General features: G+C 38.6%; 3 protein-coding genes across 3 annotated transcripts; 2 read left to right on the forward strand and 1 right to left on the reverse strand.

The window, feature by feature from the left end:
• Positions 1-337: 337 nt before the first annotated feature.
• ccl25b (chemokine (C-C motif) ligand 25b) lies at positions 338-2,880 on the reverse strand. The gene is made up of 5 exons (XM_083888020.1): positions 2,744-2,880; positions 2,402-2,488; positions 1,266-1,383; positions 911-1,045; positions 338-806 (listed from the first exon to the last, which is right to left on the reverse strand). Exons 2-4 carry the CDS (start codon positions 2,463-2,465, stop codon positions 931-933), a joined length of 297 nt encoding a protein of 98 aa, XP_083744146.1. The 5' UTR covers positions 2,466-2,488; positions 2,744-2,880; the 3' UTR covers positions 338-806; positions 911-930.
• Positions 2,881-5,799: 2,919 nt separating this feature from the next.
• Positions 5,800-10,411, forward strand: gclm (glutamate-cysteine ligase, modifier subunit; the record flags this gene model as incomplete). Its single annotated transcript, XM_083888466.1, has 7 exons — positions 5,800-5,943; positions 6,985-7,047; positions 8,537-8,621; positions 8,953-9,009; positions 9,118-9,320; positions 9,470-9,584; positions 10,242-10,411. 7 exons carry the CDS (start codon positions 5,800-5,802, stop codon positions 10,409-10,411), a joined length of 837 nt encoding a protein of 278 aa, XP_083744592.1.
• Positions 10,412-12,443: 2,032 nt separating this feature from the next.
• Positions 12,444-20,206, forward strand: dnttip2 (deoxynucleotidyltransferase, terminal, interacting protein 2). Its single transcript, XM_083888143.1, has 7 exons — positions 12,444-12,538; positions 14,930-16,950; positions 17,847-17,985; positions 18,212-18,307; positions 18,856-19,020; positions 19,165-19,274; positions 19,860-20,206. The coding sequence occupies exons 1-7, from the start codon at positions 12,458-12,460 to the stop codon at positions 19,954-19,956; spliced, it is 2,709 nt and encodes a 902-aa protein (XP_083744269.1). The 5' UTR covers positions 12,444-12,457; the 3' UTR covers positions 19,957-20,206.
• Positions 20,207-21,127: the final 921 nt, after the last annotated feature.

The raw sequence follows: 21,127 nt of genomic DNA on the forward strand, positions 1-21,127 counted from the left end.
GAAAATCATGCACATTTTTGCCTAATGAGCACAACGTTCTCTTGAAATCACTAAGAACTGCTTGTTGACCAACTGATAACTGAATATTATCGTCAGTTACTCACTCCAGACGATGTCAAATCCAAACAAAACGAAACATTACTGGAACACGGCTCAACCTCATGCTCTGTGTCAGTAACATCTCGTAAAAAACGTCCCATAGGGGAACGCTGCGGCTACAGTTTCCACTTAAAATAAACTGTGGGAGCACAGAACCAGGAATGAAAGAATAGAAAACAGCGTAATTTTGAACATAAGCTATAGTGATACTAGATCATCGGAGGAGTCTTTGTTTGTATTGCTGCTTTCTTTATTTGATAGAGAGAGACACAAAATACAGTTACAGTATGAATACAAAAAAGTGAAAAACTGTAAAATAACAAAAAAAACAACTCTTAACTCCACACACACTGGCACACACACACACACACACACACACAAGCACACACACTCAGCATACATTTCAAAGCTGCCTTATAGTGGTTCATTACTAGCAGGTTTTACTTATCACAGAAGAGTGAACAGTATCAAAAGCAATGGCTCATATAAATGAATTTTGCCTGACTGGCTATACTTTTTGGGCATATGGTATGTTTGAGTTAGTTAACTGATTATATGTGAAACATTGTCTGTCAGAAACAGGAAAGACCTAATCTACGAAAATACAATCCATCTGGTCCAGCGTGATATACGATGCCCGACAAGGAGGTGAAACAGTCGCTCTCCTTTGTCCCGCTTTTTCCTGCTCTTTTTACCATCCGCTTGCTCTACAAAGACAAAGGTTTTACAATGGAGATTTAACACAGTCATTAAAGTTGTCTGGAAGGCATTAAAATACATCACTGTGAAAGTATGTTGTGAAATGTTTTACTTCTTTTTTTTCTCTTTTGTTCATTGGGACATTCGCATATCCACAGCTCGGATCAGATCCTGGACCCAAGGCTCATGCGGATTGGCGCAGACGGTCTTCTGTTTGAGATGTGAAGCCCTCTTCTTCATCAGGAACCTGCACAGTTCAGGCAAATCATTTCATTTTTCACAAGCAAACCAAAGCCACTAGTGGTCACATTTTAAAGGTGCAGCCGTACGTTTGGATCAAACACTTTCTCAGTGTGCAGGTTTCTCAATTTTCCATCAATCTTTGCCAAATTACAGTCAGGGGTTTCAAATTTGTGAAAGCAATCATGCTCAGTGTGGGCCAGGAATGAAAGACATTTATTACATACACAACAGCTCTGATGTTGCAATCGCCATCTATTTCCTGCATCCTGTAATTTTCGATGTTTCTCTTTCTATTTGCCTTCATCGACGGGACATGTCCCAGGCAGCAGTTACCAAACGAGCCTGCAAAGACACAGAAAAGGTACCGAGATAAACCATGACACTCTACGGGCAGTGTTTCAATTCATTTCATTATGTTGTGTATATTTGTGTTGGTATAAACTAACTATCTATGAGCTTTAGAGATTACTTTGGCACATTAAACTGAATTATAAGCATCATAGTGGATAGGTATTAAGTATTAAGTGTCAATAGAACATATCCAACTTATTGTCCAAATGTCTTCACGTGTGCTGACGGAGAAATGTCTCGGAACTTAATAAAACTTAAATCAGTTACTCTCTATTTTTTTTTTCTAACAGGAGACAATCATCAATAGTTCCGTCAATATTAAGCCTATTGGTAAAACAAATGGTTAGTGGTTTTGAGCAGAATAATTTAGAGGTTTAGCGGCAATATTTTACAAGAGTAGTGTGAATTATGAAAAATGGACCAAAATTACCCATTAACAAAAATAGTAGGTGCTCTATCCGCTAAAAAATATATATTTATTTTCTTTTTACTTACGTATTATAAAAAATTGCAGTTCTTTTTCAAACAAACATAATTTTTCATGTATATTTGAAGATTTTATTTTTGATTATCTCATGTATTCTGTATTTTTCTTTACTGAATCCTGTCTTTTCTTTCACGACTTATTTATTCATACATTTACTTATTTAAACTACTTTTACATTTAGAGATTTTCTGTTTTTTCCTTTTTTTTACTCCTTTTACCTGTTTAAACACACTTAATCTTCTATTAACATTTAATATCTATTGTGTTCTTTGACAACTTGTGGATTGCGTTTTATTTTTTACTTGTTTTTCCTGAATCTGTGTATTTAAAAGTGCTCCATAAAGAACGCTGCCTTGCCTTGTCTGTAATTATAAATGTAAGGTTACAGTTTCATGTGCAGCATGCAGCTACTGTAAAAGTCATGTGTTCTACTAAACTACACAAGTTACATTGGATTACAGTTTTGCAGTTACAGCATCATAGGTGTTGAGGGTGAGTCAGATGTGAAAATGTTCTTCTTACCTTGTGCCAGACTCATGTACATGCAGGTGAGGAGCAGAAAGAAGAAGAGAACTTGAAACTTCATGGTTGCTTCTGCTGCTGAAGCGACTGCATAGAAACAAACACAGTAAAACAACTAGAGCAAAACAGACATCTGTGTCTTTGACCTCTGATTAAAAATATCTAAATCCTCATGTCTGGCTTGCAGCTCTGCACAGCTGTTTCTTCTCAGGCTCACTCACTGCTAATTTACCGAAAACAAGCTTGAAATAAAAACTTTTTTTTCATATCACAGCAAACTCACTACTTGGACCACAGCGCCAGGATTACCAATAACTTGTGGGAGCATGCAGAGAAATATACCTGTTCACATTCAGTATTTCATTAAGTCCTAGGGAGGAAAAAAAATCTTGTATCCAGAGAAGCTTGTGTTGGCTCTTATAAGTGCTCACTTAAATCAGACCTCCCCCAACACAAACTCCATCCTTTGCCACTGCGCCTCCCACCTCCTCAGGCATGTCAACGCTCAGTGTGTTTTATAGTTACTCAGTGGCAGTGCAATTTGACCGCTGCATCCCACGAGGCAAACTTGCTATTTGACAACTCTCCTGAGACAACTGTCCTAAAACATGTAACCTTAAACTCCTGCGAGGACCCAAGATGTTATTCTGAGGGGGGGAAATAAACAAGCTTCATGTTTCAGCTTCACACTTGAACATCTCTTCCCTGCAATTATTTGAATGCAGTTAAAACAGCATTATGTAATGTTTGCTGGAGCGAAAGAAATACATTTCTTTGATGAGTTCTGAGACTTTTGAAATGACCCTCAGTTAAAGGTGCCATATGTAAGAATGTGGCCAAAACGGTACTACATTCAAATTCAAAATACCGACATTTGACATAACTGGCAACCCGTGGTTGCGCGGCAGCTGTGACTCTACTGACTGCAATGATTGGTGGTAGGTGGCGCCTAAAACATGATTTCAAAACATAAACACAATTTGCAGTCTGCAAAGTATAAACATTTAATGCAAATATTTTGCCTGTACTGTTGTTGTTGGTGAGTTCAGTTTGTTAAATGAATATTGTTCCCGAGTCTCTGTGACATATTAGGAGGATTTTATGGCCAATTGCTTTAGATTTATTACATAATGCACCTTTAAGCATTATTCTTGACATGTCCAAGTTTGATTCTAATACATCTTTGTTCTTATCAGCTCTCCTAAACTTTTGTAGCAGTCCACTCTAGGTGCAGATCAGGAAATGAAGGAGGCACCATTCTCCATATTTCAAGTCAGTGACCCAGCAAACTGACTTTGACACTGTTTTTTTTAGGGTTCAAAAGGGTTGTATTGTGTTACTTTAAACACATCTAATGTCAAAATCATGAATATGAATAGGTTGTTTCAAATATCCTTCCAGTAAAGGTTTCCTCAAGCTCAGAAAAAAAAAAAAAAAAAGTTTTGCAGGAATTTCCTGCCATTCATAGCCACGAGGACATTAGTGCGACTGGCCGCTGATGATGGGTGACAAGGTCAAGCTTTGCACTCGGAGTTTCACTTCATTCCAAAGGTTCTGAACAGGCCTCAGGTCAAGACACCGTGGGTCAAATTCTTCCACCCCAATCTGTGGAAAACATTTTTTCAGTGAGTACGCATGAAACAAAAGAAAGAAAGCCCTTTCTAAAAGAAACAAACATGTGAGGACACTGTCGTCTCATTCTCATTTCAGCAAATAAGAATGATTACACAATACGAAAACAAATGATACATCTGTGTTGTGTTTTGTGTTCAGCTTTTATTTCATTTGCTTTAGAGTTTGTATACATAATGTGCCAATCAAGAGGTCAAGGTCAAGCTTCTTAATTGTCATTTTTCCAATGTGTACTTTACATCGATACATAGAAACAAACAAACTTGAATTTCCCTTAAAACAATAGTGTGAATCAAATTAAATATCAGTCAATTAATTTTTAATAAAATAACAATCGTGAAAAGGAGTAATGACTGAAAGAAGAGTGCATGTCCAGTAAATGCTGTCGTTCCCCATAATTGGATGTAAAGAGACTCTTAAAGGTGCCATATGTAAGAATGTGGCCAAAAACAGTTACTACATTCAAATTCAAAATACCGAGGTCTTTTAGGTTTCGTTTTCTGACAGAAACTGGCAACCCGTGGTTGCTCCGCAGTTGAGACTCTACTCACTGCAATGATTGGTAGACGGCGGTAGGTGGCGCCACATGCCAAAACATTTTTTAATGCAAATATTTTGTCTGTACTGTTGTTGTTGGTGAATTCAGTTTGTTATATGAACATTATTCCTGAGTCTCTGTGACATATTAGGAGAATTTTATGACCAGTTGATTTAGAGTTATTAAATAATGCACCTTTAAAGTGTCTGTTTACAGTGCAAAATAGTGGGGGTTCTGTGTGTTCTTGGATTATAATACTAGTTATTATAGTTGTAAAATCACAGTGGTCCAAAGTGATGGCTGGCATAGAGCCGACACTGACACTGTATTCTGATATGAATATAAAACTCATTCTGGGAAAATGAATAAAAATAATTAATTCATTAAGTACAGCTGTTTTATTTTAAATTTCTGACAAATGAAAAATTATTTAATCAAAACCTACGCTAGACCTTTAAATGTCTCCATTGTGGGACTAATAAAGGACTACAATAACTAATTCATTGCAGTTTGACAAAATAATTACAAATAACTCAGTAGAACACATGCGTCGAACACATGCGTCAAACTCAACACCACCACTAAATCGCAGTGTATCATTGTATGTGCATCATGTGACGAGTGAAATTGAATAAGTAATAAACACAGAAAGTTATTTAGCAAAATCTTACGGAGTAGTTACCTTGATCTTACATTATATTTGGTTACATTTAGTTAGATTTATTCTGTATGACAGTTACATCTGGCCCTTTGAGGGTAACCATTATGCTGATGTGGTCCTCAGTAAAAATGAGTTTGACACCCCTGCAGTAGAAAATGCAACAGCACCATCTAGCGGTCGGAGAAGCGACTGGCTCCACAACAAAAATCCATTCCAGTTAATCAAACCCCTGTTTTACTGATGTTGTCGTAAATCCGTGTCAGTAGCTCCAGCGGATCCTGACCAGATTTTATGTGTCATTCTTTGACACAGTGGGCGCCACCGACCGGCTTGTCTACATAACGTCGAGGCTGTAAAGCCGACGATAGCAGCGCGAAATGCCAGTCATCCTGACTTCATCATTTTTTAAATAGCGACCGGTGCTGTATTGTGGTTTGCTGTGAGGCAGCAGTTCACAGGAGGCGGGAGAAGGGACACCTGCTCACGTTGTCACGGACACACTCACACAACCACACACACACACACATACAGTGTTTAGCAACTTGAGAGCTAACTGACGGAAACCACATGGATCCTCAAAACAGCACGAACGACGTAAACGCTGAGGCGAAGATGTTGCTGACCCACGCCAGGACTCTCCGGCTCCACACCGGGAATCTGGTGACCAGGAATCGCTTGAAGAAGAAGTGTCCATGCTCTCCCACCGAGGAGGTAAGTACACAACCTGCACTGTACAATTGACTCATTCAATAACACCACACTTTCCTCTCCGTGGTAGCGTATTAGCTTAGCCAAAAGGATATGGGCTACCCCGACTAAATATTTAACCGGCTATGGAGACCTATTGTGTTTGTAAACTGATAATAAACCGTGTATAAACGTGTTTCGAGTCTTTAGATACAAAACAATGTATAAGTGTTTTTTGTTTAAAAAAAAAAAAAATAATAATATTCAAATGGTACATGGCGGAAATTCGTAGAATAGAGGTATATATATATAGCTTAAGTGGACTCGCGGAACAGTGGGACTTCTCTGTGATCCTGGTGACGTCACTAAGGTTAGTGAGGCGAACACTTTACGATTAATGATTGCTAGGCAAGGAGACCTTATTTAGAGCACAGGTCTTCAAAGTAACTCCGACTCAATAAACTACGTATAATATGCACAAGACAATGGAACATACCAATTGTACAAGGATGCAAACCTGCCAATGCACGCACACATTCTTGTACAGCATTCCTATTAAGGACATTCAAAAATAATGCACTCACCACCAAATTACCCTAAAGCTAGTGCTGTAGTACTTATCGTACGTAGTACATATCCCAAAATGTACTCTATCTAAGTCACAATTTTCTTTTAAAGCCTTCATGCAACCATCATTAAACTGTCATGTGTGAGCAAATGACACACAGAGTCATATTTGTCCTATCTCTATCATCTACAATTCCATTAGACTTGGACACTACTTCAGAGTAGTAGTAGTTGAAGTTTTTGGACCTACTCTTCAGCCACATCCTCCTCTCGTCTTCCCACACCTGGGATTATTTTTGTGGGATTGACACATTGTATAAAGTTTATCCAACGGATTTCTTTGTTGACATTACTCATGTTTGTTGGATCAGCTCGTCGGATGTTTCTGTGGAGTTTGCTGTGAACAAAGAAGCTTTTCAGCTCAGTTTCAGGAAACATTCCCACAAACTGTACATGTGTTCTGAATGTTCATTTAACGTTTTCTTTTTGACATTTCAGCTTCGAGACTGCATTCAAGCTACGCTGAGTGACTGGCTTTCCATGACTAAGCCAGCATCTGAGGTGGGGTAACATTTGCTGTTATTAAGTTTCTTGAGCCAGAATAGTAGATTATATAGGCTCTTGTATTGTGAAAATGGTGTATTTATTTAGTAACGTAGATTACTATTTGCATAACCAACAAGTGAAAACACCTACAGCTACATTTGAATTGCAGTAGGATTTCAGTGGTTGGGTAAACTAAAACCCTGTAGTGAAAGACATCAAAGGATGCCTCGAGGCTCACTGAAAATAAGATGTCATGATGAATGTTCATGCAGCGCTGGCTGCCAAAGGCACATTTCTAAATGTGCGTCTCTTTGGGTTGGGTGGTGTGCAGTGAGTGGGCAGGAACACAGGAATACTTTGCTCAGGAACTTTTTGACCATCCTTTGTGATGTGATGGTGACTCACGGAAAGCATTAGCTGTGTGATGATGCGTAAAACATTTTCAACATAAGGTTTCTGGATCCATTGCTGTTAAACGCTGCTGAATAAAACCATGTATTGGTTTCCAGCTCAGCTAATGGGCTGCAGCTTTTACCACCACACTCACTGGACTCAAGTGGGAAATGTTTCTAAAGAGTTTGCTAATTCTCACATATGCAAAGCTTCTTAGACACATCCCCTGCAAACAAATGCTTGGTATAAGTCCTGAGTCTCCTTCAGTTTAAGTTTGTTAGCTAACATTTGGCAAATTAGGTAACCTGTTCAGCGCAACGTTTTTTAATATTTGTATTCTGTAGAGCCAAGCCTCTTTCCTACACACACCATATTATGAAATGAGATGGACATTTTACATATTGGTCTCGTGTGCAAAATGAGCTCATGCAAGTGTCACAAATGTAATGTTGCTGGCTGAGACTTCAGCATCGTACAGGTTTGAAATGACTTCCATAAGATTAACAAAGACCAAAACACCACTGTCCAACACAAGTAACAAGAATATCACGTTATATTGCAGTACAGTAACAATATGCTAATAGTATGCCAATAATTTATCGTAATACCATCTTATTAACAATGTAAAAAAAATGTCTGGGCATTGCATTATGGTAATTACCAGTTCTATTTCCCAAATATTTATATCTGATGGTATTATGCTGAATGTAGCCTACATTTATTTTTTATAACGAAGTTAGTACCTGGATATTACTTTGGAAATGAAATTAAGTCTCCTTGTGACCACACTGTTACATTATTACTAAGCTGGAAATTTCATTGGAAACAAGATGGTATTAACATTATACCATATACAATATTATAAACTTCTTACTATTATCATAATATCACAATTCACAATAATGTCCACTGTGTAAAATACAAATTATAATGGCAGTTAAATCTGGCCCAACCTAATCTGGCCTAGTCTTTTGCCTTGATGCTCCCCATCATGCAGGACATGCCAAAACAAATGTTCAGGCTTTGTATTAAAAAATAATAACAATAATAATAATAAACTAAATTAGAAGCAAGAACTGACAATGAAGTGCTTTCCTTTTCTGTCATGCAGGACTTTACAGATACGCTCGACTGTTCTGTTCCCCAAGCAACAGATGTGATTACACCTGAGGAGAGGGAGGAGGTGAAGGTCTCAGGTCTGTATGGTTTTTCTAATCATCATGATCGACCTATGTTTTGACATGACGCACTCCGTTTCCTAGCACTTCAATTTTCTTTCACCAAGTAATTAGTTGTTTGGTGGGGTTGGCATTCATAATGTTGCTTAACTGCCTTCTTCTGGATGTAATAATCCATTGCTTGTTGTTTGCTCTCAAAATTCAATGACAAACTTTATGACAATTGTGCCAAATATTTGTGGTTACACCACAAATTATGATTAATTAATATTTGTGACAAGTCTTTGTATCAATTACTTGCCTTAGGTAAATGGGGATTAGTATGTTTAGTGTTTCCTTGTTCTTGCAGTCAAACTGTTCCTGTCTGACCCGGTTCAGTCCTCAATCAGAGATGCAGTGGAGTCAGGTGAGCTTATATCTTTTCAGTAAAACTTAAATGTGCCTTAAAAACTCTCATATGGATTTGAACGATTTTTTAAATAAATTTGATATAGTATTTGATCTACTTTGCTAGGCTGCCAGACACTGGCCGTGTCCCAGCTTGACTCTGTTATCATAGCGCCACCTGTGCTTGTGGAGGGTGACAGTTTAACTTTGGCCCATCTTCAGCCAGCATGGGAGGAGCTGGAGACACTGGTCAGGAGCCAACGTATTGCTGCTATTGGCACCTCTGACCTGGACAAAGATCTACTGGAGCAGCTCTACACCTGGGCGCAGGTCAGTGGGAATTTTGTTCTTTCATGAGGATTAATTTGTGTCACCACAGCGGAAATGGTGTTGACCCTGATTAATAACTGACATTGCTGAAGCTGATCCATGGGTTATTTTCTGAGCACTTTCATAACAATGTATTCTGTTGGGATCAGGTGAAGCCCAGTAGTAACCAGGTAAACCTGGCCTCCTGCTGTGTGATGCCTCCTGACCTGACAGCCTTTGCTAAAGAGTTTGACATCCAGCTGCTCACACACAGCGATCCAAAAGGTGAAATATTTGTTTGTTTGTTTCTTGATGCAAAACAATTTGTCTCAAATGAAGTACCATCAATGCTAAAAGATTAAAGCATAATTTATATGCAGTTGTTTTTTTTCCCATCATAAGAGCTAAACCAACAATCGATTGATCATAAGAAAACTCGACCAACTTCACATGATGAAATTACACTGCAAATATCTGATCTGTCCACTTAGATGGCAGATGAAAATGCACATATCTGTTCTCTTTATGTCCACATAAGAATGAGGCTTGAAACCGTTCTGAAAATATTTGAATCCATGTGCTTTTTTCCTGCTTACACCTTCATAGCTCATGCTTGATTTGTGCTATGTGGGAGGAAAAGATAAGAATTGGGTCACTTGCAGCACCATGCAGTTATAAATGCAGCCTTACTTGATGACATGCTTGACATTATACACTGTATGCACTCTCTGTTCCAAATGTTTCATACTATATACTTAATATTTTAAATGTGTCTCAATCCAAAGGTGAAAATTGTCCAATATAATTGAATTGAACACAATTAATACACTGTCAACTACATCATCACTGAATCTAGTTGTATGTGCTCTGTATAGTGTAAACTGCACAATTCACATGTACCACTTTCAAACTGCTTCTCTCTCTGTTTGTTTGCATCCTTAGAGTTGATGTCGGCTGCTGCCTTTCAGGAGACAGTACAGGAGGGGACACAGAACCTGAATGTGGTCGACTGGAGGCTGGAGTGGGTCCTACGCTACTCCATTATTGTCAAGAGCAGAGGCATCATCAAGTCTAAAGGCTATATCATCAGCGCAAGGAAGACAAACCCCTAGCACACTCTACGAGAAAAGAAGATGCAGTGATGAAACCATTTTCCTCCTTTTTCATTCACATTCACACACACACATACAAAGTATGCAGTTTATAGCTCTGAGAGTGGGGTCCAATCAAAATGAGTCTTGAAGTCATTGTTTTATCTCACAGATAAGTTTGCATCTCTGATTTGTTCTGGTTCATAGATGCAGATGTTCATTACCATTGTCTCAGTGAGATAAAAAAAAAAAAAAAGGAAACGGAATGTGGAAGTTAAACCCCATGATCAGTGTGTTAGAGAAAGACTGTGAATTGTTTCATATGTTTTCACTGTGACCAGCAAGCTTACAAATCTATACAGATTTAATCAATATATACATGGTAGTTGCTAAAAAATCGATTGAAAATGAAGGTTCTTTGACCCTGTGCCTCTCAGTGCCTCTAATCCTTTGCTCTCATATTTGCTTTGTCTCTGTTGTTTTTTGTTTACATCGAGCTCTGTATATGTAACTCGGAATGAAAAGGTTATTATAGGAAAAGCGAAGCGAATCTACCGTCTTTATGAAATAATTATTCCAAACATTTTGAAAGGAGAAATCGAAATCCATCTTGTCTGAAATTAGTTTTATATTTGTGCAATTGTGATTATTATTGCTGTTTGTAATAACACCATTTGCATTCCATTGGTGAGAAAAAAAACATGCACTTTTACGAGTCAAACCCAACTATGTGTATACTGTATTTTATGGTGCAGACAGATATTTTACATTTTAACTGGTAAATGGACAAGTATATGAAAATGACTTAAATTTCTCCCCACAGATTGCTGCTAGTGTTATCATGTTTTTTGATGATGCATTGATTAAAAAAACAACAAAAAAACACTACAAGTCAAAAGTTTGGACACACCTACTCATTTTAATGTTTTTTTCTTTATTTTCATGACTATTTACATCATAGATTCTCACTGAAGGCATCAAAACTATGAATGAACGCATATGGAATTATGAAGTAAACAAAAAGTGAAATAACTCAAAATATGTTTCATATTTTACATTCTTCAAAGTAGCTAACCTTTGCTTTGATTACTGCTTTGAGTTTCTGAGCACTTGTTGGCCCTTTTGCCTTCACTCTGTATGTGTATGATTTATTCTAGCCTTGGAAACTTAATTATAAGGTGATGCTTCTTTTTTCAGACGGCGCCCAGCAAATCTCATAAAGACAACAACTGAAAAAATGTTTTACTGGAATCAAATGCTGTCATATCTATCTTTATGACCTGGCTTTATTAAAGTGGTGAAAGGTATATATTTAATGTCTACATTTTTTTGGGGGGGGGGGGTGCGATGTGTATTTTGTATTTCAATCTAGATTTAGTTTCACAAATTGCTAACAAAATATCACATGACTTCTGTATTTGCTGCTGTGCTGGAGCATCAAATATCCAACTGTTCATGCTTTCCTCAACACAGTGGCCTGTTAACTCACTTGACTGTCAGCTTGTTCATCTGGCTGCCTCACAACTATCAATACACAAAGAACATAGGACTCACCGCTGATGAGCAGATTACCCAAGAATGTTCATACATACTGTTGGTACTGCACTACATGTGAGGGTGGAAATATGTAACCCCACCACATTTGTCAACATGGATATTAGTTTCCTTAACACTAAGATACAAAGCATATTTTAATTTATAATTGAATAAACAACCTGATAGGGCACAATACCATGCAACTACACGATTAAAACGGCACTAGCTCATTGATACCTTCACATAAACAATATATCCGATCTCCTTTATGTGCATTTCTATATAGCGTTGTGTTGCTGTTTGAGTCCACTGTCGGAAATACGTTTCACACAAACAAGTATCGTTGTAGAAAATTGTATGTATTACAAATGTTTAAATATTTAAACTTTGGACTTGGAGTTTTTGTTGTCATTGTAGCTCTGCGATCGTCTGCGCAAGCGCCGCCTCCTGCCTGCGAATCGATTAGTCAGGTCTACTCGCCTTCGGCTCGAGTTGTTCCGGAAGTGGGAGAGAGACGAGGGAGCGTGCAAGATGGTGGCCACCAGGACAGGAGGACGTGGGAATGCTTCAAACCAAACAGATTCCGAGCGGCAGCAGTCCTCCGGCGTCCCGGTATGTGTGGAAAACGGATGTAATACGAACACGTACATGTTGACAAGTCGTGCAAATGTTCAGTGCGAGGTGAACTAAGCGTTTAAAGTGGTAGTTAACCTCCACGAGTGGAGACACGTGGACGCCAACAGTTTGTCTCCAGCTCTGTGGAGTTTGTAAATATCCAGAGATGGTATTGATTGTTAGAGAATACGCGTTAGTCGTGTTAAAGGTCCTTCGAGTGATTTAATGACCTCAAACAATACACATAGTTGGAGTTGTTTAGCTCTTAACTTTACTTCATCAAAATCAAATAAAAGTGAGAGCACATCGTTCAATGTCAGCGTGTCTGCCGTAATATGAGGTGAGGAAGTAGAGGGACAGGGGCGTACATTTAAACTTTTCAACCTGCTTTGTATTTAAACCTGAAGTTCTGAGATCTGAGAGGGGATGTACACTTCACAGATGGATAGTTAGATAGATAGACCACCCAAGTAAACAAACTGTGTGAATAACAACAAAAAACAAAAACAAGTGTACACTAATAATAAACATAGCTGACATAGAGCGAAAGGCTGGTTACAGTTCTACAGTCCATCACAGGGACACATGGAGACAAACAACCACACTCACACTAACTGCTACAGTCAATTTAGAGTGTCCAATTTTCCTAATCCTCAATCTGCATGTTTTTGGACTGAGGGAGGAAACCCGATGTAGCCCAAAAATGATAGAATAAATAGTTTTAATAACAATGTGTTTGGTGGTAGAGGGTGTCGTCACAAATACGCTTAAGTAAAGTCATCATGGTAAAACAGACATGATGGGATTTCACTTTCTGTACATTTTATTTTCTGTGAATTATTCAACTTAATAAAACGTACATTGAAAGATGTTTATCCCCAGCTTATTAGCCCTCCTGTAGTATCGTAATAATAATCTTCCATTGTTCTCAATGAACTGCTTTTAAAGATCAGTGAGTGATCAGCATTTTGTGTGATAACCCTGCATTATTTGCACACAAAACTCAAGCTTTTTAGCTTTAGTCCAATGTGCAATAGCCTCACTTCTTTGCACATAAAATAAATGAAGTCTTCGTATTTTTTATGTGTTGTGTTTTATGGGATTGAAATAGTTTTATGTGTACTTTCTGTGAGTGATTTGAGATCTCATGCACCTACAGGGTATCCGTGGGGTCTTAAAAAGTCTTAAATCCAATAATTTGAATTTAAGGCCTTAAAATGTCTTAAATTCTCCTAAAATTTCATAAAAGGTCTTAAATACAGTTTTGAAAGGTCTTTAAAATCTATTAACTTTTCTTTTATTTAAAACAAGCATAAACTTCAGTCTCGCTTTGAAATGTTTATATTTTTGAGGATGCGATAACAGAACTACAACACGGAACTAAAGTAGGAACCTGTGCTGCCCGGTCAGAATTAATTGAGCACCACTAGCTAGTGAGCTGTGCGCACGCCGCAGTGTGTTTCAGCTTAGCATAGCAGCAGAGAAAACTCAATGAAAGCCCACAGCTAAGCCGAATTGCAAGTTTAACGATTTATGGCTCCAATTTTCCTTCATGTTTTTTGTACTTTTTTGACAGTATGGATTTGAAATGGGTCATAAATTGTATTCATTATGGTCTTAAAGTCTTAAAAAGTCTTAAATTTGACTTGTTGAAACCTGCAGAGACCCTGACCTTACTGCAAGCTAACTTTCCCAATGGGAACAGCACAAGTGAAGTGAGCATCGCTAATCCATCAAGTTTCTTCATCATCCTGAAAACAGTCTCTATAGAGAAAGAAACCTATGTGATACACAGCTGAAAACAGGCCCAAAATAAACACATGGTGACATTGGCTTACAAATGATACATTCATGTAGAGCTGCAACTAACGATTATTTTTGTAATCGATTAATCTGTCGATTATTTTCTCGATTAATCGATTAATCGTTTGGTTCATAAAATGTCAGAAAATTTTAAAAAACATTGATCGTGTGTGTCAAAGCTGGAAATTATGATGTTCTCGGTAGTCTTGTTTTGTCCACAAACCAAAATGATTCAGTTTTAATGATTTCTTTGTTATGTGGAGCAAAGAAACCAAGAAAATATTCACATTTTAGAGCTAAAACAGCTAGAAATCTGGTTTTACTGATGAAAAAAGCTTCAAACCTATTATCGATTATCAAAATAGTTGGCGATTAATTTAGTAATCGATTAATAATCGATTCAGCTCTACATTCATGACAGATACAGAATGGAGGCCAGGGTGTGTAATGAGGCAGACATTGTTTGCTGCTCTGTTGATAATGACAAAACTAAGGAATGGCAGCAACCAAGTGACTTTCATATGATATAAACCCCAGCACACATTTTTTTTTTAATTTGCAGTTTGTCCTCTTTCTGCCCCACAGGCCACTCCTTCCACTGATCGGAGATCAAGGAGCGCTGTTAAACCTCCAACATCTCCACCAACGTCCTTGTTGAAAAGATGCACCAGAGCCTCCAGACTCCACAGTCCAGAGCAGCCATGCACACCAGTGGGCTCGGTCCATGAAGCAGATGTGTCAGACTTGGAGTCGTGCTGCTCTGTGTTGTCTGACGTCGAACCACCTTTAACACTCACAAGAAGCAGGCGAAGACTGCCCCGTGCAGTTGTTCAGGGAGATGAGGAAATATCTGATGTGGAGTCATGCTGCTCTGCAGCTGGCCAAATTACTCGCCGGAGCACACGGAGAAAAAAGGCTCCTGAATGTGATGATTCCACTCGCGTTGTGGGTGAAGATGAAGTCAAAGTTGACCAGGATTTGAAGAGCGACTCATGTAGTTCTGTATTGTCCAAATCCAAGCGAGTCACCAGAAGCCACAGAAAAGGTGCTCAAGCTGTGGACGCAGAGGTCTCAAATGCTGAAAGCTGCATGTCAAGCGTTTCGGGAGCTGAAGGGTCTCAGTCCACTGCTCGCAGAGGCACAAGATCTAGAAAGCCAATACACCACATCCCTTTAAACCTTGACGAGGCCTCAGAACACTCTGATTCCCCTGCCCCGAGAAGTCGACCAACCAGGGCTTTAAGGAAAAAAGCACAAGTCGTTGAAGCTGTTAATGAGGCCTTGTCACTGGAGTCTGATAGGTTCGAGTCAGGGCCCACTTACAGTATGGCCACTCGTACACGGGCCAAGTCCCAATCCACAGGTCCCTTAGCCGTGGACTCTGATTTGGAGCTGACAGACAGAGAAACTCCCTGCAGCAGCCGCACAGGCTCAGGAAACAGCAGTCATCGTGCTCAGGTCACCAGACGCTCAGTCAAAAACCTTTGTATTGTTCTCAAGAAAGCTATAGAGCCGATTAAAGAGGACAGTTCATTAAGTGACTCCAGGTTAGAAAGCACAGTGATCTCTGAAGATGGAGACTGTACACTGGTCGAGGAATGTGAGGAGAACCAAACATTAGAAGAAAAGGACGACATCAGGAAGACTGAGGGAGGTTCAGAAAATGTAGAAAAGGCAGAAGAAGTTGTTGTTGTTGAGCCTGCAGTGATGACCATAGACCAGCAGGAGGAGCTGTCTGCTGAAAATACCACAGAGGTAGATGACATCAGGAAGACTGTGGGAGATGCAGAAAAGGGAGAAGAAGAAGAAATAGTTGTTATTGAGCCTGCAGTGATGACCATAGACCAGCAGGAGGAGCTGTCTGCTGAAAATAAAGATGGGGATACCTCAGAGGTGGAAATGATGCAGGAGATGATCCAGTCATCAGAGCTGGTAAGGGCCCGCCAGCCATTCCTAGTAACATGTGAGAAGGCCTCTGAAATCACTGAAGAGCGGGGTCAACCCATGGATGTGTCTGATGTGGAAGCTCCCTCATCACAAGGAGATGACTCAGCTGGAGTAGACACAGCTGTAGAGGCCCAGTCCAGCGTGGATGAGAAAATGGAAGTTGGCACCCTGAACACCGATGCTCAGCAGGTGGTTGAGACCAGTGAAGAACAAGTCGAGTCCATTCAGGTAACGTCTCACCAGGAGCACAAGATCACAGTGGACTCTGACTCTGACCACAAACCTCAGGATGTCGTCGTACAGAAAGCAAAAGTTATCAGCCTGTTGGACAGCAGCGATGATGAAAATGACGATGCTGAAGAAGAGAAGGAAGTTTCTGGAGATGATGATGATGATGAGGAGGAGGAGCAGGGGGAGGAGGAGGACTTTGAGTACAAGAGGGGAGAATCCTCTAAGACGTCCGAGACGGCTGCATCATCAGTTGAAGGACTGTTTATGATTGACACACGGCCCGGTGAAGAGGCTGATGAACTTTACTACAAGGAAAAACCAACAGAGGAAAGCGAGCAAGCTGAACTGGATGAGGAAAATGAGGAATTTGTGGATGAGGAGGGTGATGATGATGATGATACAGGACTCCTCTTCTCAAATCAAAATCTGTAAGTATATTTTTAAAAAAAAGTAGTCTCTGGTTAATTTAAGGGCAACTGTGTTACATTTATTGGGAGAAATTGAAAATACTACCTATAGTTAGGTCCATAATTGAGAGTTAACAGTAACAGATTCCAAATGCAAATGTCACTCATTTCATTTGGAATCAACTCCAGAACTTTAACCTGCTTAATTGAAGATGACATAACGAGGGAATATCCCACATATCCATGAAATAGCTTTTCAGTCAACTGTCCCATTACTTTTGGTCCCCTAAAAAGTGGGGGGCACATATAGAGTAAATACCCTCAATTAAAGCTGAAAGTGTGCAGTTAAAGCACATCTTGTTTGTTTCATTTCAAATATATTGTAGTGGTGTATAGCGCCAAAACGAAGAGGGTTGTGTCCCAATATTTATGGACCTGACTGCATAAGTATGTTTTGTACATGTGTCTAATTGCTTTCAAACTAAAATCATTTGGATTACATAGCTTTAGAATAGGCCTTTTATATGTACTTTTTAAGGTAAGGGCCTTGCTTTACAGAGGCCAACACCAGGTTTCAACAGCCCAAATGGACAAACCAGTCAGATTGTGTTCCTTTTGATGTGGAAACAAAGAACATCATTTTTTTTTATTATACAAACGCCACTAAATCCCTTACGTACATGGGAAAGGGAGTGATGTTAATTGTCTTTCAGCTGTTTAGCTTTTTGATGTTGCGCTGTCAAACAGTTGTGAGGTGCCTCCGGCCTGACAGAACCCAAAGGATAAAGTTAGTTTTTTTATCGTTTTCTAATGTCAACAATTCCCGATTGAAGAAGAAGAAAAAAAGTAAAACCAAATGTTAATCCGTCTCTGATGCTCTATCAGGCATGAACAGGACCTCTGTCACTTTGTTTCAGGAAGGCACTGTCGACCCGCATTGACCCAGGCATCAGAATGAAGGAGCTCGGGGGTTTATACATCAATTTTGGTGACAGAAAATCAAAACCTGTCTCCAGTTCGCTGCAGAAAGTAAAGGAAACGAAGATCCAAGATGAGGTTAATATGTGATTGATTTTTTCCCACCTATGAAGGTGATCTGTGATGCAAAATGAATGATAACCTTTCCAGGTATGCTAGGACGATAAATCCAGTAACACCTGAGATGGTATTATTCATAGTTTCCCTCTAATTCTTTTTGACTTTGGCCTTTTATGTCGGGGTAGTGAAGTGTTGACAGATTTGGGTGCTTTGCAGTATTTAAGTTTTTGTTGTGTTTCCGCAGGTGATGAAGAAAAGTGTGATTGGACCGGACTTTGAAAAGAAGGAGGCGGTGCCTCCATACAGTGAATCCAAACACGCCGTAAAACTGAAGCACAGAGTACGTTTTTCAAAGCAATAGAATGTCGACTAAATGGTTATGACCTTTACTGTGCAATCATCGTTATGACCGTATAGTTTACATGTGTATATTTTAGGGATGCACAAATTTATCGGCACATATCGACTTTACAGTGTATTATTGGATATCGGCAAACACACCAAGATCTGCAGATATGACTAGTAACTATAACAGTAGGCTAATAAGACTGCCATCTGCTTGACAATTATTTCTATTAAGTTTATTTTACTTAATAAAGAAAATGTATATTTACATCTGCTGCAACATGGGAACGAAAACCAGGGAAAAAGATGTATATGTACAGTATATTGGTATCGGTTATCTGCCCAAGCGCTTCCGATATATATCGGCAAAAGGTCCAATATCCTGCATCCCTAGTATATTTTAATTGTGTGTATCCAGTGTTTATGAAAGGCTTCAAACTCGATAATCTCACACATGTAACCAATCCTGCTTTAGTCTGAGCCCCAGACCCTCCTACCTCATTAGCATAGGATGCAGAAGTAAAATAATTATTTATTTTTTAGGTTGAGAGGGAGAAAACAACAGGAGATGCTTGGTTTAACATGAAAGCCCCTGAGATCACGCAGGAGCTGAAAGGAGACCTCAGAGTCCTGAAGATGAGGGGCTCCATGGACCCCAAAAGGTTCTACAAGAAGAACGACAGAGACGGATTCCCCAAGTACTTTCAGGTCAGTGCTCTTCAATGCCCCCATTCAACAAACGTCTTCACTGATTGATTTCACTCTAGCTTGAATAAACGAGTGTATGCCGCAGACAGAAGTGTATTTGTGTCTTCACATGCGTTTGCTTGTGTTCCATGCATGTGGATCCAGGTTGCTACTGTGGTGGACAGTCCAGTCGACTTTTATCATTCCCGTCTTCCCAAGAAAGAGAGGAAGAGAACGATGGTGGAGGAGCTGCTGGCTGACGCTGAGTTTAGACAGTAAGTTGAAATACACGAGTAAAACACCATGACTAAGTGTGTAGAACGATTGTCACGTCACAATTATAACTCATAATAATATATATTTTAATAATAGTATCTCCCTGCATGTTGCCTGATGATTATCTAACCAGGGTGGGGTCAGAAAACCTTACTCATTTCTTAATTGATTAATTGTTACAGCCCTAATTCTGACACTAAATCTAGAGTTTGGTCTGTGACATGGGTCTATCAGTGGTAAATCTATGTAAACTTGAGTTTCCCACAACTGTAATTCACCAGGATAAAGAACTCCTCAAAGAGGCATTCCATTCCACTTATGTTTGGCTGTTAAATGTCCTAATCAGCCAATACATTCATGAAGTCACAAAGACAGGGGAAAGCAAAATTGCAAATGGCCACAAAGGAGAGGAAATAAGCAAAAATGCATCACTACAAGGGCTTTAAGAAGAAACTGGTGTTACCCTGCTAAAACAGCCTTTTGTAGTAGATTATTGGCTTAAATTCTTTGTACACTCAAGAGGTGTATGCTTTTGAAATTCCTTAAATTCTTTAAAAGTGCAAACAATATATTTCTCTTTCCAGGAAAAATAAAAGGAAATACCAGCAAGTTGTGACAGAGAAAGCATCGCAGGCAGCTGGCAAGAGGAACAAGAAGAAGAATAAATTCCATAAGAAGTGAATCTGAAGACTGCGTGGATTTGATTATTATAGGAGCATCAACTGCATTTTGGAACTTCAATACAGTGTAATTGTCAATTCATCCTTTTCATTTACAACCCTTCATCATTAAATGCAGACTGAGGTTTGATTCAAACTATTTAAAAAAAGAAGATGGTGTAAGTCGAGTGGACTTGGTGGTGTTGCTTTTTTCTTTAAATCACATATTTTGTACAGTTGTCAGTGAATGTAATTCATTTTTAATCAAATTGACCTGCTATTTCCAAACATTTTACTGTGCAATAATCATTGATGTTCAAAAACTACATGCATCTCACATTAAAATATTTAATTTTGGCTGGCACCAATTTTGTTATTGTCATACTATACTATGTCGTCCAAAAACTGACAATTTTTTTGAAAAACGTTGTTTTGGTCCAAACCTTGACAAAAACGTCATCCTATACTATGTAGTACGTCATATTATACTTTGTCTCCAAAATGTGACAATTTTTAAAAAAACGTTGTTTTGGTCCAAAACTTGAAAAAAACGTCATCCTATACTGTGTAGTATGTCATACTATGTCTTCCAAAATGTGACCATTTTTTGAAAAAGAAAATTGGTCCAAAATTTGACAAAAACGACTTACTATACTATGTCGTCCAAAATCTGACAATTTTTTTGAAAAACGTTGTTTTGGTCCAAAACTTGACAAAAACGTCATCCTATACTATGTAGTACGTCATACTATACTATGTTGTCCAAAATGTGACAATTTTTAGAAAAAAAAATTTGGTCCAAAATTTGACAAAAACGACATACTATACTATGTAGTATGTCATACTATACTATGTTGTCCAAAATGTGACCATTTTTTGAAAAAGAAAATTTGGTCCAAAATTTGACAAAAATGACATACTATATTTTGTCGTCCAAAATGTGACAATTCTTTTGAAAAACGTTGTTTTGGTCCAAAACTTGACAAAAACGTCATCCTATACTATATAGTATGTCATACTATACTGTCATACAAAATGTAGCCATTTTATGAAAAAAAAAAATTTGGTTCAAAATTTGACAAAAACGACATACTATACTATGTAGTATGTCATACGATACTATGTCATACAAAATGTAGCCATTTTATGAAAAAAAAATTGGTCCAAAATTTGACAAAAACGACATACTATAC

This window comes from Microchirus variegatus, assembly GCF_963457635.1.
Source record: "Microchirus variegatus genome assembly, chromosome: 4".
In the NCBI taxonomy this organism is placed as follows: Eukaryota; Metazoa; Chordata; class Actinopteri; order Pleuronectiformes; family Soleidae; genus Microchirus; species Microchirus variegatus.

What these genes read in the sequence shown, in the direction of transcription:
- ccl25b (XM_083888020.1), bottom strand. Translation starts at nt 2,465, where the DNA reads ATGAAGTTTCAAGTTCTCTTCTTCTTTCTGCTCCTCACCTGCATGTAC. An exon ending in GTACATGAGTCTGGCACAAG is followed by an intron (nt 1,384 to 2,401) that starts GTAAGAAGAACA and finishes GTGTCTTTGCAG; the next exon opens with GCTCGTTTGGTAACTGCTGC. An exon ending in TGCAACATCAGAGCTGTTGT is followed by an intron (nt 1,046 to 1,265) that starts GTATGTAATAAA and finishes TGAACTGTGCAG; the next exon opens with GTTCCTGATGAAGAAGAGGG.
- dnttip2 (XM_083888143.1), top strand. Translation starts at nt 12,458, where the DNA reads ATGGTGGCCACCAGGACAGGAGGACGTGGGAATGCTTCAAACCAAACA. An exon ending in CCGTAAAACTGAAGCACAGA is followed by an intron (nt 18,308 to 18,855) that starts GTACGTTTTTCA and finishes TTTATTTTTTAG; the next exon opens with GTTGAGAGGGAGAAAACAAC. An exon ending in GATTCCCCAAGTACTTTCAG is followed by an intron (nt 19,021 to 19,164) that starts GTCAGTGCTCTT and finishes ATGTGGATCCAG; the next exon opens with GTTGCTACTGTGGTGGACAG.